The sequence below is a fragment of the Fundulus heteroclitus genome, chromosome 21 (genome assembly GCF_011125445.2).
Source record: "Fundulus heteroclitus isolate FHET01 chromosome 21, MU-UCD_Fhet_4.1, whole genome shotgun sequence".
Lineage (NCBI taxonomy): Eukaryota > Metazoa > Chordata > Actinopteri > Cyprinodontiformes > Fundulidae > Fundulus > Fundulus heteroclitus.
In genome coordinates this window covers 10,982,411-11,001,075 of record NC_046381.1, presented here as the reverse complement: position 1 = coordinate 11,001,075, position 18,665 = coordinate 10,982,411, and the positions used below count along the sequence as shown (strand labels likewise).

The 18,665-nt window shown below is 41.2% G+C and overlaps 1 protein-coding gene across 3 annotated transcripts in view; it reads left to right on the top strand.

Annotated features, from left to right (window-relative positions):
• The window catches only part of dnajb6b (DnaJ heat shock protein family (Hsp40) member B6b), a 39,488-nt gene that overhangs the window by 8,077 nt on the left and 12,746 nt on the right, over positions 1-18,665 (top strand). The window contains exons 2-9 of one of the 3 annotated variants that reach the window (XM_021310931.2): positions 1,389-1,504; positions 6,380-6,489; positions 7,961-8,014; positions 8,192-8,299; positions 13,798-13,926; positions 14,021-14,177; positions 15,282-15,352; positions 15,992-16,156. In XM_021310931.2, coding sequence (XP_021166606.1) covers positions 1,440-1,504; positions 6,380-6,489; positions 7,961-8,014; positions 8,192-8,299; positions 13,798-13,926; positions 14,021-14,177; positions 15,282-15,352; positions 15,992-16,008 — 711 coding nt within the window. In that variant the 5' untranslated portion in view covers positions 1,389-1,439 and the 3' untranslated portion in view covers positions 16,009-16,156. Of the gene's footprint in view, positions 1-1,388; positions 1,505-6,379; positions 6,490-7,960; positions 8,015-8,191; positions 8,300-13,797; positions 13,927-14,020; positions 14,178-15,281; positions 15,935-15,991; positions 16,157-18,665 lie in introns of those variants that run through there. The other 2 variants (XM_012853167.3, XM_012853168.3) reach the window with 2 other exon arrangements.

Sequence of the window (18,665 nt, the reverse complement as noted above, 5' to 3'; positions counted from 1 at the left end):
GGTTGTGTATAACGTCATTGCAATTTAGTTCAAATTGCGTTCTATTATTTTCAGAACCTTTTGTTATGATGGTTGTGTTGTAGTTGTAACAGAATATTTTATATTTTATTTTTAAGATTGGGGGGCATCAACCCGTGGCTAAAACAACGTTTGGGAACCGCTGGTGTGGAACAATGAGCTTGATAGCAGTCGCTATTTTCCATTCTATTTGAGTTTATGAGGTTTTAATGGATCTGTACTGGCTGCAGCCGCTGGGGAAAAGACACATTTAAGGGACAAATCTGTCTCTAAAGCAAAACAATCACTTTCTGGGTCACGTCTCTATATTTAGATTATTTAGATTGTCCAGTAAATGGGTTTAAATTGTGATAAATGTAGCTGACAGAAGGTAAGACGTTGGTCTGAATTTACCCCCCGGAGCAGCAGAGGTTGATCCCTGCACCGTTTCCCAAGCCGGAGTCGCTGGTTGGCACCGACGCGCGCCGAGCGGCCCCCAGCTCCCCACAAATAACTCGAACACAATCTAACTGCAAAGGCCACAGGTTATATATAGCAAACAAACAGAACACGGTGCGCTCCTCTGACTCTGGGTTGTTTATCTTTCAGGATTTCTTGGAGGACATCCTCCATAATGACAGGCTAGTTTTGCTGTTGCTCCACGCTGCTGCCTGCAAAACGAATGCTCATCTCTTCTCTGTGGAAAACAAACCTGTTTTTTTTTCCTTTTTTAAGGTTAAAGTGGTGCTCCCCTAAGAGGGCCGGCGTCCTGCAACTTTTAGACGCATCTCTGCTTAAACAGCTGCCTTAAATATTGGCTGCCCAACATTTGAATCGCATCTAAAAGTACTTTAGTCATGTGGACTGTTGCATAAACAACCAAAGTAAAATCTTTGCTGATTTTTATTTACTTTTATTTTTATTGTGAAGTATTTAAATATAGGTCTATGGAAGCAGTTTTAAACACTGATTCAGGCTGAGGGGGAAAAATCACAGTCAGATCTCATGATGCCCCGTATCAGACTTGTTTCGTCTTGTTTTGTTTTTTTTTTTTCAGACGTTTCATAACTCTGGGATTTATGGTGCAACGGCAAACTGCAGAACTTAAAAGGCAAACATTTTTCACATTCTCTTATAGCCTCAGGCTTGAATCCTGAAGGATGTTCCTAATGGGGTGATTTAGTTTGGCTCGCGTTAGTCAAGCGGTTATCTTCCCAGCGTCGGTGGTGCAGTGCAGCGGCGTTGGGGGTTTTCCACCCTCAAAATGTGTCGTTCCTCTCGGATCTGGAGTGCAGGAATCATGCGGGGCACACGAGGCTGGGCTCTTCTGCAGCTTGTTGAGCTTAATTAAATTACTTATAGTTGCTAACAAAGCTTGTTTCTCCCCACAGAGGCCAGTCAGAAGAGCCTGGAGCACATCAGCACAGAAACCAGACAGAGCCATGGTGGAATACTACCAGATATTGGGAGTCCAAAGAAACGCAACGCAAGAGGACATCAAAAAAGCGTAAGGGTGTTTGCTTTGTTCTTATCGCCAGCCCCTTACGGCGTGTAATAAGGAAACGATGAACCCTGTTATCTGGGCAAGCTCGGACAAAGGAGAGGAGGAGGACCGACCCGGCTGCCGTTAATGGCCTCCGTGACTTTGCTGTGCATCTTTGGAGTTTCCTCACTTATTTGTGGTGAAATGATCAGGGAAGGTTATCTATAGAAGTCAAGAATAGGAGTGTAATGTTACACTAAAATCATATTTTATTTCAGTTTCCAGAGGGGCTCGGTTTGTTTAATTTTCGGTACAGAAAGGGCTGAAAATAAAGATTTTAAAATTTTTATTTTGAAAAGATGCCAAGTAAACTACACAGTTCTTGTATAAAAATAGTTAAAAGCGAACCATTTGGGTGATATTTTAAACTGCACTCTTTTATCTGTTGTTTTTTGCTTTGGCCCGATCTGAATTACCGTATATTTTTCTGGACTATAAGTTGCACTTTTTTTTTAGTTTGGCCGATACTGCGACTTATAGTCAGATGCGACTTATATCAAATTTAAATGGTAAATACTGACCAGCATGAACCGAGAAGTAAACATTACCGTCTATAGCTACAAGAGGGCTTGCTAGGCTTGTGAAAACTATCCTGCTCCTGTACCACTTAAAAATGTATTGAAATATTAACTTATAGACAACAAAGACTGAACAAATGCTTGTATGTTTCGCTGTTTCAGTATCATTCATGCAGCAGAGCGTTGTGTGGTATCAAATGTCTAAATGCGTATAGTCCGGTGCGACTTGTGTTTTTTTTTTTTTTTTTTCTCATCTTTTTTTTTTTAATGATGCAATTTATAATCCGGATTTTATAGTCCAAAAAATACAGTACACAATTTTTGTATAAAAACAGTCAAAAGCGACCTATTTGGGTGATATTTTAACTAAACTGCACTCTTTGCTATAAATAAACTGTACTGACAAATTGTTAGTATAGTTTAGCCCTCTTGATAAAGATATTGGTAAACAAGGACTATTTTTAAACAAGAAATGTAACAGTTTTTATTATAATAAATAATTGAATATTATTCAAGAGAATAGCTTGTTGAGTTGGACATCGATCCTTGTTCAACATAAAGTGCAATCAACAAACAAATCTAACTTATGTATTAAACAGTTTGACTGGTACTTAATGCTATGGTGGGATTCCTGAAGGCTTCTGGTAAAAAAAAAAAGAAGTATTGATTATATAAACTCTATAACGAATAATAAAATTAGATTATCTCACTGCTGAAACTCTCTTCTCTTCATGTGGAACAAACCCACTTACCGACACCTAAAGGACGTCTGATCCATATTAATTGTTACGTAGCCAAACATCTCAGACCTCTGCGATTTAGAATTTTGTAATTAAAAATGGTAATTAATTATCCAGCTCCAGTTCCGTGGTACTTTAATCTCTCGCTACAAAAAAAATTATTAGACGAGTAAAAAAAATTACCGAAACAGTACGCCGTGGACCGAATCGAACATGCTGTACCGAAACGATTCAATACACCCACGTGTATCGTTACTCTTCAATTAAAGGACAGAAATAAAGCCTGATTATTTGCTGGAATGGGGATTGGAGTCGATCGTTGCGATGCTTTGAAAAATCTTCCAGTTCTGAGCCCGCTCCAGTTCGATGAGTGGCTCAGCCCGGTTTTTCCCTGGCCCGATTCTCAGATAACAAAGAGCGCATGAGCAGACCGCGTCATCTCCTTACAGCCAGCTGACTAATTTTGCGGTTTCAGACATTCATAAAAATACTAGCTTCCTTACCGTGCCACACGGTTTCCAGTGATGATTCTGCTTAGCAGCGCGATGAACCTCAGCATCTGTCATTGTTTCCTGCGTCTGTAAATCCTGATTAGACGTTCTTTTGTCTTATCCACGTCCCAAAAGCCGACTCTTGTCAAGTAAATTCACCAAAGGTTGCCGTCTTCGCCTGACTCTCCACAAAAATCAAGTATAACCAAGCATAACTTCCTGAATGTTGCGTACCGTAGCTCGTCAATAGGAGGCGAGGAAACGAGATAGCGTGATGTGTAAACGGTCGTCAGAACCAAGCTCGGCGCGGTTAACTGATCCGAGCTCGGCACGGATCGGTTTAACAAGGGTAGTGTAAACGGGGCTCATGTCTCACACTACTCTCTAACCCAAAGGCCTTGTGATTCTCCACTGAGCTTTTTTCAAATAATTCTTATGAACCCTCAGAAAGAATCGTCTATCCGATGAACTCGATCACTAATGGTTTCTCCGAATCCGTTTGCCTTTTGGTTTAGAGCGGCCGCTTTACAGCAGCCGCTCTTAAAGAGGACGTTGAATTGTCAGAAGCAGCTCAGGTAGCTAAGAGATTCACAAAAGATCATAAATCCGCCACAAATCTCAGACTGAGCCATCTCTACTTTTTTTTTTTTTTTTTTTTAAACTTTATTGTCGGCGTTGTATGGTCTTGTTTTTCAGGTGTCTCTCAAATACTAGCATTTAAATGTCAGATGTTATCAAACCTAGTCACATTTCCCAAGACCTATTTGTTATGTTTATTAGATTTATTGAATATTGAATTAGTTTTTTTTTTTTTAATGCTGAGCTCAGTGGCATTTTAGGAGGACTATAGATTGCACAGATGAAGTCCGGGCATGCTCCCCCCCTCTCCACGGTGAACTGAGTGATTGGGACGTTGCACAATCATCTTTGTTTTACTGGCTCTGACCCGCTGACCACTCACAGGCTTTTGACAGCGAGATAATATGACTGATTACTAGAAAGACGTGAGCAACACAGACCGTTCAGTAAAGGGAGTAAATCCCCTGCATTGTGTAAACACCCCCCCCCAAACCCCACTTATTTTTTTAAGTCCCTTGTCTTCCTGTGTTTCTGCTGCCGCCGGGCTTAGAGACAAACAGCTGACTCGGCGTAAGCCGCTGCGTCAGCGCAGTCCGTCTTTGTTAAATCTGCAGAGGAGGGGAGGAGCGCCGCCTCTGTCCGTTTGTGTTTGGCGTCGTTGAGAAAAAAAAAGACCCCCACTTGCATTTCTCCACAGAGACGGTTCTTGGTTTTTGTAGTTATTTAAATACAATCTGGAATGAGAGAGGAGCATTTAACGAGTCCTGTCGAATCGGTGCGCCCCTAATTTAAAAGGTACATTTTATTTTTAAGTTATTCTCAAAGCGCCTCATGATAAAACAGAAGCTAAAAATAAAAACACAAAGACTACATAAGAAAAAAACAAAAAAAAAACCTCCTTTTTAAGTGAGCTTTAGATTGAACCCTTTTGCCTGGTTTTTGTTTTTAAGGCCAAATCCCCCCCTGGTGTCCTCAGCTGGTCCGACTGGGGCGTTTCAGGAGGCTCACAGACGCAGATCAGAGTCTACTTCTTCTCTTGTTATAAAATAAGCAGGCCAGAAATTACAGATCAACATGGACCCACTATTTATTTTTTTTTTTTAATGACGTTCTGTCTAAATTTGGGTAAAATGAAGGATTTTGCACAGAACCAGCTTGGTTCTGTGATCTTAGCAGTCTCGGATTGTTGTGGAGGAATTTTGGCCCACTTATCTTTCCAACATTCCTGCAGCTTATTGAAGACAGCCTGCATGTCATTTCAAGTTTATTTAAGAGGGTTAAGTGTGGATCGGCTTGTTTTTATCATTTCCCCCCCCTTTGTTTACTTTTGAATGCATCATGAAATGGATTTGCATTTTGTTCTGAGGCCTTTTGCCTCGATGCAAAGGATCAAACACGATGAAACCCGAACCAAGCACCTCCTGAATAAACGTCTCCAGTTTATCCCAGAGGTCGTCTTGTTTCGATCAGGTATGAATTTATGAAGCAAAGCCGCGCTGTAATTCACTTTTTAGAAGGGGAAGAACGTTTTTGCAGGCAATCCCAACAAGACTGAACAAGCTTCTCACATTTGGTCTTCATCCATCTGAGCTGTGATGGATGTTTAACTTCTTCATAGAGCGGTGTGCACTTTGAGCTGCATTTGTTGTTGTTTTTTATGTTTGACCTGATCACTGTTGTCTCACCTCACAGCGAACTTTCTTGTACATCCATTCCTGGAAACACTGATAAATATCCAAAATGTAGCTTATTCCACTTATGAATAGCCTTTTTCTATCACAGCAATGGGTTCCAGCTTGTTTGCTTTATTTGCTGTTTAAAATGAAAAAAGTTCCATCTCCGTTACATTTTTTCCTTTAAAACTCAGATTTTCGCTGATGTGTGTACTTATAAAATGCTTCGTTTTACACAAATCTGTGTTGACAAATTAAAAAAATGTGGTATATTACTCTTTAGCTAAGAAAAAAAAATAAAAACATTTAGCTTCAGGTTCTGTTTTTCTGTCATTTCTGACCTGCTAATTTGGTTTTTGACAAATTTCTTTTGTAAGGACAATAACACAAGAGAACAAAGGGTTTGTTGTTTCAGCAGCTCCCACTCAGTCCTGAGTTCTACTTTTATTTTATTTTTTTATAATGTTTAGATGCGTTCTGTTTGTATATTTTATGCTTTGCTTGTAACTTGGAGCTGTTTTTGTAGATAACTTTTTTTTTTTTAATTTATTTACCCCACCCCAATTCCAATGAAATTGGGACATTGTTTAAAACGTAAATAAAAACACAATACAATGATTTGCAAATACTTTTCCAATTATATTTGATTGAATGCTCAGTAAAGACAAGATATTTAATGTTTAAACTGACAAAACATGTTTTTGCAAATATTTGCTCATTTTAAATTTGATGCCTGCTCGTCCCGACTCTATCATTTCTTCTTGGCATATTTTTTTAAAATAAGCTAAAGTGTATTTTAACGCTGTGCTGTTTTTTCTTTCTTTTTTTTTCTTTTTAGTTACAGAAAATTGGCGTTGAAATGGCATCCAGATAAGAACCCAGACAACAAGGAAGAGGCAGAGAGACGGTTCAAAGAGCTGTCAGAGGCTTATGAAGTCCTGTCAGATGGTAAGATTTATCCATTTTAACTTGAATGCCCTTAGATGTCTGGTTCCTATCCCTGAGATTTTGATAAAACATTACTCTCCTACTCTTTATTGTTCAGGTGGTTGGTTTTGTTTCGGGGGGGGGGGGGGTGTTATGTGGCAGCAATCTCTAAACAGATCTGTGATAACTTTAGAAATAAGGTGTCATTAAAGATGTGATAGAACTGTTTAAAAAAAAAAAGTTATGTGACCCATTTCGTTTTTCATGTGAAATACGTCTTTTTAAAGGAGTAATGCACAAGTTTAAAGGTTAAATATGTTTCTTTCCCATACATGCCCTTACCATCGCCCAACATGTAAAATTAGTTTTCCACTATTTACAGCAGTTTCCTCTATAGGCTGGATTAGAAAACTCAATCAGATGATATTTAACTGTTGGGTTTATTTCAGTGTGTCATTAATCTCACTGAGATTAGTGATGCTACATGACGGCATAGTTTCATTTAACGTTGATATCTAACTAGAGAAACGGCGTGTAAAGGAGCGACGGCTTGGGAGAAACGGGCTCCTGCACACTTTTTGCATGTGTTCGTAAATTTGAACTCTGCGCGTACCTGTCCACGTACTCAGGTCCGCCTTAAGTGGGAGCCTAGAGACAGAAACGGCTCAGGATGCGATCTGGCGCTATTTATAAAGGCTAACTTTAATAAAATGAACCGTGAACACGCACAGACGTATAGTAATGTACTATATGCTGTGACCTTCCTGGGTCACGCTGTAATCAGTCTGAGGCCGAGTGCACCGGGGGTTTCAGTTCCTTTTTCTCAAGGAGAAAACTCGAAGCTAACCACAACAAACCGTTCAACATGTGAGCGTTTACTCAGAATATGTCCGGGTCATGTCTGATTAAACGTGTTGGACATATCAGGCCATGTGTAAGTGCAGGAAGAAGGTGGCGTGTCCCCACCCTGAACAAAACACAGAGAATTTAATCATTGAGTATTTTTCTTGGTGTGATTTAAGGCAAAATTGTCAGTATAGCAAATAGATTTTGAGAAGACGTTGACATTTTCATGGGGCTTTATGGAAAAGATGTGCGCCCATTGTTTTTGTTTGCTTTACCACATCCCACAATGCAATGCAAACTCGGCTAGAGGGACGCGTCTAAAAGTTGCCATGCACCAGGACTTCTCTAGAGTTGTTAGGAACCACCCTGTCGGGCTGCTCGGTACCGATGTTGTGGTCCGCATCACAGTGTGATGACATTTTTTTTTTTTTTTTTTTTTTACCATATTTCCCACTTATATAAAAGACATTAACATTGACCTCATTATGCATAAACATGATTATTATTATTATTTAAAGGGTCTAGTATCCAAAAGAAAAAAACAATTAAGACCACTTGATAAATAAACTCCTGCATTCTGAGAACTATTAATTATCGTTAATCTTCCAGATTCTTGTCTTACGTAAATGTTCTGTCTTTTTTCCAGAAAACAAAAGGAGTCTTTATGACCGATATGGAAAAGATGGCCTCTCTGGAGGAGGTAAGGAAACGACTTCCTCTTAGTGTCACGGCGTAAACTGATGAAATTCAGCCATCCTGAAAACTAGAAGATCCTTTTTCCATTCCCAGTTCTTTGTTGACGTACAGACACGTTACATTTGCAGTGAATGCTCCCGGGTTGTCGTGTAATTGTTAGTTTTTCTGCAATGTCTCGCAGGAAACCATTACGATAACTTCAGCCATGGTCACCACTTCACATTCCGTAACCCAGAGGACGTTTTCAGGGAATTTTTTGGTGGGAGAGATCCGTTTGCAGATTTGTTTGGTAAGTACACACACACACACACACACACACACACACACACACACACACACACACACACACACACACACACACACACACACACACACACACACGGCCGCTGACCCGTCATGTCAAAGTCTCCTCATTTGTTTGGGCAGAAGGCCTACACTGAACAGCCGAGAAAATAAATGCTTATATATTTTATTTAAAACATGATTAAAACAAAACTTCATTAAAACGCACTTCAACAACAAGGTTTTACTGAAAACATTAAAGTAGAGAAACGCCATTAAAAAGTCTAATTACTTAAAACGGTGCCATAGTCTCCTGATAATGGTGCCGCCGCAGAAATGAACACGTGCTCCTCCAATCTCTGACATGCGTCACTGAAGGAGCAGACTGGTTAATCAGGAATGCTATGGAGGCATCTTTGCAGGACATATTCATCCCGTGCCCTGTGTTCATTCCTGACTGACTGATAAAGAAAGGAATGAACGCTCAAACCGGTTATGCTTGCTTACAGAGGAGAATTCAGATATAAGGGTCATTTAAACAAAACGAGAAAACTAGTCTAAATCAAAATTCTCCAGTACGAAGTCACACACAGAGCGGCCGTGTCAGATTTCTGCCCTGATGCCCACACAGAGGCGGGTCAGCAGACCACACCTCCTCCTCCTCCTCCTCCGTTCGTCGTATGTTTGTTTCAGGAGAAGCCGTTCCTGGCAGACGTCTTGACCGCTTGACTGCATGAGAGTCTGAGTTTGTCTCAGGAGGACAGTGCCCCCCCTTCACCCCCTTCACCCCCTCCCTGCAGGCTGCTGGTCGCTCTGATGTGGCTGAGTGACGGGTCCACAGGACCAGCAGCCGCACCGTTAGGACCCGAGGACTGGATGGGCTTTAAAAACAAATCTGGAAGCCCTTCTCAGGCTGAGCTCAGACCAAACAGGCAAATTAAGCTTCATGTACAATAAACAGCCACGATTAAAACTAAATGTCAGCTTCAAATTACCTGAATTATTTTTTTCTGCAAAACATGGATAAAGTGCCTTCTAACGTATTTATAGCCATACAACTTCACAATTTAATATTACCACCACACACATTACCAAACAGTAAAATAATTGACACAATTATATTTTTTAAATTTACTGAACGGCTCAATGTAACCATTATTGGTTCCGTCCCCCGATAGCGGAACCAAAAAAAAAACTGTTGCAGCCGGACTATAGCTGTTTAAAAAGAGTTGGCACTGGTTATGTTGTGGTTTTTAAAACTGATTTATAGTTTATTTTAGTAGGGAACAAAACAAAGTATGTGAATTCAGTTCAGTAGTTGTTAAAAATATATCTGTAATTTGTGTGTTTTTTAGCTTTCTTCCTAAATGGGATGTTTTTCAAAATCTTTAACATGTCTACTGAGCCAGAAAGTAATGGTTTATGTTAAAATAAACATTTGGGTGAAGTTGTCGCAACCAGGTTTATCTTGTTTATCGTGAAGTTGGTCTTAACTTTTTATTTCAAGTGGCATTAAAAAGTCTTAAAAAGTCTTGAATTTAACTTGCCTTATGCTGTAGGAACCCTGTATTAGGATTTGAGGTAATAGACCAACACAAAGCAGTGCATACCTGTGGAAAGGTGATCCATTTATTTCAACGTTTTTTCTGGGGGACTACTTTGTGGAGCCACTTTTCACTGCAAACCCACAGGTTTCTCTCTTGCAGCATCTAAACCGACCCGTTCCACAAAACGCCTGGAGTCCCGGACCTGCTGGAAAGCAGCGTATCCTGCTAGGGGAAAGCCTCCCCACAGCATGACACTGCCACCACCGTGTTTACCCGGGAGGACGAGATGTTCAGGGTGTTGTGCAGCGATGGTTTTCTGACACACAGAGCCGTTTAGGTGAAGGCTAACATGTATTTGTTTTGGTCCTATCTGACCGTACCGTGCCCCCCTCCATGGCTCGTGGTAGACTGAAGGTCTTGTTGCTTTTTTTTTTTTTTCTCCACAAAGGCCAGATTTAAGAAATGCACAACCGAGGAGCTGCTCCTTCACTGCAAAAACACAACTAAAAATAGGTACAATTTTCTTGAAATTAGTGTATTTGTCCTTGATTTGAGCAGGTAAATAAGACTATTTGCCAATGGAATAAGATTTTTCCACTTTAAATAGAAACAAATCATCTCCATCATCTTATTTCAAGTGCAGGATGTCTAATTATCTTATTTTAGGGGTAAAGATACTCATTCCATTGGCAGATAATCTTATTTACTGGCTCAAATCAAGGACAAATAGACTAACTTTTAGAACATTTTACTTGTTTTTAGATCCGTTTTTGCAGTGTTCAGCTCCCTGTCGCTGGACTGTAATCCAGTCAGGCAGCTTTTCAAGGCAATTGACAAAATTTTAATATTTTTTTACGGTGAATCAGAGAGACAGGATACACATTTTTGATTTACCGTATGTTTGTTGACAAAGTTCAAGGGTTTTGACTACGTCTCCGAAGCACCGCTTCACTCAGTCTACCAGGCAGAACAATGCAATAAAGGCTATTTAAAGTCAAATGGGGAAACTCAACCTCTCTCTCTCTCCCAGGGACTTGCCCGTCTCGTTTTATGGTCTGTGTTTACGAGTCGGCAGCAACAGCTGAGCACCACCACAGAGCTCCGTCCACGTTAACGCAGCCGTAGCAGGTCGGCATCACCAAGAAGGGCTGAAAACCGTCAATCGCCGTCTTCCACGTGTGCTTCGGACACGAGGCCAGCGCGCGCTCGCTCGCCGTTATTACATCTGCTTTTGTTTTAAAACGGGAGCTATTTTTGAATGCATTCCACTTGAGTGATGCAGGCGCTCGGATCCATCCTCCGCCTGCGTCTGAACTCCTTATTTAGAGCCACACGAGGTGAAGCTCAACGCGCTTTCCAATCAGCCTCCTGCTGAACTCAGGCGCCCTGGAACTGGAGCTGAAGCAGCGCTCCGTTTATAAACAAACCTTCTGATTCTCCTTACTGTTTAGTACCGTGAGACGGATTTTAACAAAATGGACAGGAAGTGGCCTAAACAATTACCTTCAACCGTCATTTACCAGGTTGTAAAATAAAACCTCTGATGTCCGAATGGCCGCATGAGTGGAAAAGCGCTTCTGTGCAGGTAAATAAGAGATCGGCAGACTTCCTGTGTTGCAACAGATGATCTCCAATGATTAAAAAAAGGCCAAATACTTTCCAATGCAAGTGCACAGGGTGCTTGCGCAAGTCTTGAAAGTCTTAATAAGTATGGAATTTTGAAACACTGTTTTCCAGACCTTGAAAAGTCTTTAATTTTGTGTGAAAGTCTTGATGAGGTATGGGAAAAAATGTGTGGTAGAATTTTACAGTATGCTCAAAGGCATTGTGAAATGAGAAATAGGAAGGTAGGCTATAAAACTATAATTTTACTAACTGGTCACGTACTGTATTAGCCTAATGGAATCAAACACTTGTTTGATGTGAAATTCATGTACTTGTGATTTTCATGTTTTGAAACGTTTTCATCAGTAAAAGCATAATTTACTGTGAATAATGCATTTGTTCATTGAATACTAGCCTATAAAAATTCACATTTCTAATAAACAGTTTGTACAATCTCAACCAATGAAGTAGGCAGTAGGCACACAAGTATACAAGTACATAAAGTTAAGGTCTTGGGGGAAAAAAAATATCAGTTTTAAAAAAATTCTGGAAAAAAGTCTGGAATTTTAATTTTGGAAAAAGAGCAAGCACCCTGAGTGCAAGATTAAAGTTAAAGGTCAAAATTATTGCTAAATGGAGGAGGTTATGTAATAAAGCTGAAGTCAACAGCCAGCGCTGAAGCTACCAGGAGACATTTATGGCCGATGACATCCTGTTGGGAAGAGTGTTGAGCGTTCGGCCGAGGGATTAGGACCTGGATTCTTCTGCCACGTCTAAAGTTGCACCACCGGGAGGGGAAAAAAAACACGGCTAAGGGGCAAACCTATCACACGGTATTAAAAAAAGGACTTCTTTTGGAGGGTTTCCAGGCCACTGCATCAATTTTAAGACGTGAACTTGACTGGAGAAACCAAAAGCTCAGATTTGAAACTTTGATGAAGACAGCACGAACATTTGTTATGACAGCTCCTCTAACTCAGCTGTTTTGACCAGACCGTGTTTTCATAACTCCCTGCCATGTTCTGCACTCCGCGCAGCTCTTGCTGCACTTTAAGGAGTCAGTCCACATCTCCGTTGGTGCCCGTCGTCTTTTACGTAACGTGGCCTCAATGTTTTCTCCCAGCGCTCACTTTACACCCAGATTTCAGGAAAGTGAGCCATAGTTCAAAGTGTTGGACAACATTCCTTGCAGCTTGCATTCTTCTTTCTTTTGCGCCGATGCGTAGCTTCTCTGCCGAAGCTCATCTCTGCGTTTGCTCTCAGGTCCTCCTCTTGGCAGACGGCAACACAGGAGACTTTTATTTTAAGCCTTTCTGTCAGAGGGAACGAGGAAACCTGGCTTTGACGCATCCTTGGTTATGTTCAAGGTTGACGGAGGCGTCTTCTTTCAGTGCCACTGATTCCAGCCTCGTCCTGCCAGGGTGACCCAGATTGGCTGCACACAATTAGCAGAAGCTCCTCGGGGCTTTGGGAATAGAAATTAGTCCGCGTCGCTCGGACAGTTTTTAATGGATAACAACGGTCCAGAAACGACTAATAAATGCTCCGTCATTCAGCCAAACCGATCCTGGAGACTTTCGGAAGCTAGAACTGTTCTCTGCAAATAAAATGCTCAAAAAACCTGGAAAATATTTCCGGCTGGCGACTCGGTTTACAAAAGTGTGGATCTAGGAAGCGTTTTTTTTCCAGCTCCTAAGTGTTTTCAACCTGTTGATCCAGCCGTTCATTATCTACACAGCCTGGATATTCTTCCATCAGTTCGTCCATCCATCCCTTAGCCCATCCCTCCATTGCTGTCGCATCATCTATCAATCCCCGAGTCTGTCATCGCTCAATGTAACTATTGATTTGGACAGTAGTCGTATCCGTTTTTCATGAACCCATTCGTCTATACAGTACAAATCCTTCCATTCATTTATGTATCAACCCGTGAATCGGTCCTTCATACATCCATTTGTCATCCGTTGTTCTATCTTTCCCTTAAAGTACCCACCCTCCATCCATCCTACTCTCGATCTACTGGTCCCTTCATTTGTTTATTATCCAACCATCCATCAGTGCCTCCCATCGCACCGCCCATGAGTCAGTGCAGTTCAATTATCAGTCATTTAGTCCATCCATCTGTCCCTCCATCCCTCCCTCTGACCACTTAAGCATGAAGAAGTGTTTCATTATCATTTTTAAACATCTGTACAAACCCATACAGCACATTTCAGTTTCCAGAGTCTAATGGGACACATTTAGAAGCTGAAGAACCAATGGAAACTTGATGCTGATGATTGTTTTTAAATGTAACTGAGCGCAGTATGAACTAAAACGTTCTCACTAAGGTAACTCTGTCCCATTTTTGCAGGTGATCCCTTTGATGATTTCTTTGGAGATGGTCGCGGTCGTCAGAGAGGCGCACCCAGGAGCCATGGGACAGTCTTTGGTTTCGGTGGCTTCCCCGTCTTCAGGCCTGCCTTCCCGGGGTTTGATCCAGGTGTGCAGAGTTTCTGCAATGAACGGTGCCGTCAAAAACAGCCGTCAGCCTGTCTATTAACGGGGATACTTTTGTGCTTGTTGCAAATTTGCAGGTTTTAGCTCCTTTGGTGACATGGGCGGCGGAGGCGGGGGAGGGTTTACTTCCTTTTCTACGTCTTCGTTTGGAGGCGGCGGACGAGAGATGGGCAACTTCAAGTCTGTGTCGACCTCCACCAAGTTTATCAATGGCAGGAGAATCGTCACAAAACGGTACCAGAGCGTCCAACTCCTGCTACAGTCCCTATGCAATCATGTTTATATTTTTGTCATGTCACAACAATAAACTTTAATATATTTAGTGTGGTAGGCCCGCACAATGTAACCTATGATGGCAAAATTTAAGCAGAGACAAGATTTTCTCTTTTTTTTAATTTTTACAAATAAATACTTGAAACGTGTGGCTGTAGTTTGCAGTCAGGTACCTTCACAAGTCCCCAAGTTAGCAAATAGTGTGATTCAACCTCACTATAGACCCAGCTGTTCTGAGGTTTGTTGGAGAACGTCCTTCAACAAGCCGCACCGTCAGGATCCAGAAACACAGCAGGTAAGTCGGGGATATAAAGGTGTGGACAAGTTGAGAGTAGGGTTTGGGTTATAAAACCTCAAACGTGGGACATTTTAGAGCAACATCTGAAACAAGTTAGGCCCGACTGTAAACCTACAAAGATATCGTAGTTCATCTAACCTGAGAGGCACACAGTAACTCCTGAGGAGCTGGAGGCATTCGCTGTTCGATACGATGACGGTTAGTCCTGCCCTCCCCAGATCTAGAGTTTATAAAAGAGAGCCTAGAAGAAAGCCAGATGCTGCCTAAACTGATCTGTGGCAAAAATAAAAACACTGCAGATGACCCTGAACACACCATGCTATGGTGAAACATGGCAACGTCTTGTTGTGGCGACGCTTTTCTTCAGCACATGGGAGGATGCATGAAGCAGAAAACAAGTCAGTCCTAGAGAACCTTGACCCTGGGACACTGTTGTCCATCCAGGCTAAAACTGAGCTATTTTACAAAGAGAGAGAGGAAATATTTTAGTGTGAAAATGTGCAATGCAGGCTTAGGCATACCCCAGAAATCCTTCCAGTTGAACTGAGAGGCTGAAAACTAATTTAAAATTGTATTTATTCCCCTTCACAATCATCATCTACATTGTGTTGGTCTGTCACATAAACTCCCTGTAAAATATATTAAAGTTTTTTGTTATAACGTTATTATAATGTGAAAAAGTTCTCCAAGCATGATTATACTTTTTTTTTTTAAGATGATGTCTCCCAGGTTTCTAAAGCGACGGCTGTCTTTTTGTCTGCAAACAGGATTGTGGAGAACGGCCAGGAGCGGGTAGAGGTGGTGGAAGACGGTCAGTTAAAATCCCTTACAGTTAATGGTAAGGAGCAGCGACTAAGACTGGATAACAAATGAAAATCTCGCCCCAAAATTTCCCCAAACACACAATTATCTCATCTGGAAAGGAAAAAAAAAAAAAAAAACTTCTCTCTCTCTTACTCCTGCATTTCATTCCCAAAGAGTTTTCTCATTTTAGCTTAGCTGTCTGGGAGAAGAGAGACATGTTTTCGGTATTTGTATATTTGTATGTATTCCATTATTTAGGGGGACCAGCGTGCTGGGATATGTTGTTTTTTTTTTATTTTATTTTCTGAATTTATTGAATTGTACTTTTCTGCCATACACACAAGTTTGGCTGTGTGCTGTATATTTTTTTTTTTCTCCTTCCTTTTAATCAGGGTGTAAATCGTCATTAGTGTTGTGGCAGAAAAAATAAGATGCTGTCTGTTTAACTTGCGCATGTCATTTTGCTCCTTTTCATTCGATTAGTTTAACAACTGAATGAGAAGCTTAACCACCTCACATCAATGTTTAACAAACTCCACTTTGCTAACCTGTTGGCTATTGTTCATGCGAGTGTAATAAAATTTGTGTTCATTAATAAATTAATTATAACAACATGCATATTTTTGCCCGTTTTCTCTGCGTGTTTGGTTTGTTTCTGCATGGTCGCTGATAGGAGGAGAATACCTTTAACCTGCTTCACCGGCGCAGACTGAGCGTGTGAATGGCAGCGCTGGCTAAAGCGGGAGACACACACACGCAGAGGACTTTTTGTTCTTTGTTCAGATTCAGTCAATAAAGTTCAGTTGGTGAACCGTCGTGGAAAACGCCGCTGCCCTCATCTGATGTCTGTGTGTTTTCTTCTGGCTTGAGTGGCTTTGACTCGTCTCTCTTGGCGGATGTGTGTCTTTTACCTGCTTGTGTGCCCGATCACAACCGCACTAAAAAGGAACCGCACCGGCTGCCTCCTGTTGTACGCTCACTACCTTCACGCAGCTCACCGTGTGTTTTTATTTAACTTACTAATGCCTCAGTGACTCACATTAGGGTTTGGTGCCGTTGTCTGTCGTCACGGAAGTAACCCTTTACATTGTTGGGTGGCGTTTCACTGGAAACGTGCCTTTTTTTTTCCTCCCCTCTTTACAAACCAGGTGAAAATACAACCCCCACCCTCTTGTCTGCAAGCCTACATAGGGTTTATTATGTTTATTTATGAACATAGATGTTGGAGCTGGACGTTAAGAGCCGAATCCCCCAGATCCTTGTGAAATATCCACAGAAGAAATGTCATTTATTCCCTTTTTTAAGGAAATCAAATCTATTTAAATCCCCCAAATATCCACTAGAACCCCCTGTTTAAATATTTAAAGCACTTTCCCGGTCTGGGTAAGTACAGTGCCCTGCTAAAGTATTCACCCCCGCTTGGCGTTTTACTCAGTTTTACATTCCAGCCTGCCATTTAAGTGTTACCTAATTTTATTTAATGTGAGGGATCTGCTGCAAATACAATTTTGCAGATTTTGATGTGAGGAAAAATATCTTGTTTAAAAAAAACAAAAACAGAAAATTGACATGCATGTGAAGTCAGCCCCTTTGCTAGGAAGCCTCTAAAAATATAGGCCTCCATAAATATTTGAATGAGGTCCATCTGTGTGCAGTTTTCAGTGTCACATGATCTATCAGTTTAAATGCACCTTTTCTGAAGGCACCACCAAGCAAGAGGGCCAGTGGTGGTTCTAGACAGAGTTTACCAGGGGGGCCAAGGTGGGGCCCGTGTTTTTTATTATAGGGGCACAGAACAAAAGAATCAAACTATAAAACGCCAATTTTTAATGGTTTAATTAGTGAGTTACTTGTGGCTCTGGTACTGCAGGTTTCAGACCATTTGATCTAGCAGATGAAAACTGATCCCAGCTCGGTACGACTGAAGCTAAACATGAAACGCCTTCATTTTTAAATCCTTGTTAGAATAAAACTATGGGTAAAAAATAAAACTGGTCAAAGTGACCAATCAGTTATGATTTCTTTGCCAGGGCATATAATCGTAAGAAGTGTATTTAATGTCATGTCATTGGCCCCTGAAGAGGGCAACACACCGCAAACACCAAGGAGCTCTCCAAACAAGTCAGGAACAAAGTTTTTGAGAAGAACAAGTCAGGGTAAGGTTATGAGAAGTAACAAGCCTCCCAGGAGATGGCCAACAACCAGAACTCTGGTCAAGGTGGGCATTAATCAGTGGTACCCTCCAGAGAGCTGGGCTTTGGAGGATTGGTCAGAAAAAAAAAAGACTGGTAAAAATAAGAAGCTGTGTTTTGAGTTTGCCAAAAGGCACGTGAGCGACTCCCCAAATGTGTGGAGGAAGGTGCTCTGGTGAGATGAAAGGGATGGGAAAACGCTGCATGGTGGACGCCTAACACATCTCATCATCCCCACAGTGAAACGTGGCAGCATCATGCTGTGGGTTTTTTTTTTTTTTTTTTTCAGTGGGAGGGACAGGGGAAACTGGTCTCAGTGGAGAGAAAGATGGATGCTGGTAAATACAGGGTCAGTCTGCCTGTGATCTGAGACCGGGACGGAGGTTCACCTTCCAGCTGGACAATGACCCGAAACATAAAGCAACCATGCTGAGGTTTTCTGTTATTTGTTTGCTTTGCAATAAATTAAACTAGTTGTAAGCATGTTCTGTAAATGAAATGGTACAAACCCTCAACTTTCCTGTGAAGCTACGAAAACATGAAATATTCCAAGGGGGTTGAATACTTTTGAAGGCCACTGTATAATACATGATTATGGAATAATGTATTTCCAAATGATATTCCATATACTACAGGTTAGAAGTATCCCCCAATCTCTCCATTCGTCCCTCTCCGTATCCATGTTTTCTTTTGTCCATTCTTTCCATCTTTCTACCAGTCTGTCCATTCGTTTTTTCAATATGTCTTCGTTGACACCCCAGACCTGTCCATCATACATTTGTCCATTATCCATCCTTCCTATTTTGGATTTTCCTTCTTCATTTGTTGATTATTCATCAACCTGTCCATTGTACAGCCATCCCTCCACTTCCGTCTGTCCATCCCCTTTTCTGTTGCTGTTCAGTCCGTCCATCCTTCCTACCTACCACCCTCTGTTTTTCTAGGTTCCAAATTTGAAGCCTGAACATAATGACCTGAAAATCATAAATCATAAAAAGAATCCTCCAGATGTCATTATCCAAACGTGAAATTACTTGATTATCTCTACTTGAGCCGATCACGATAAGAAATAAGTCAAAGCGGTGTAGAACATGTTTTGCTTAATTCAGATTTGGAGAACTGGTACAAAATGCCCTGTGATGTTTTAGTAAGAAA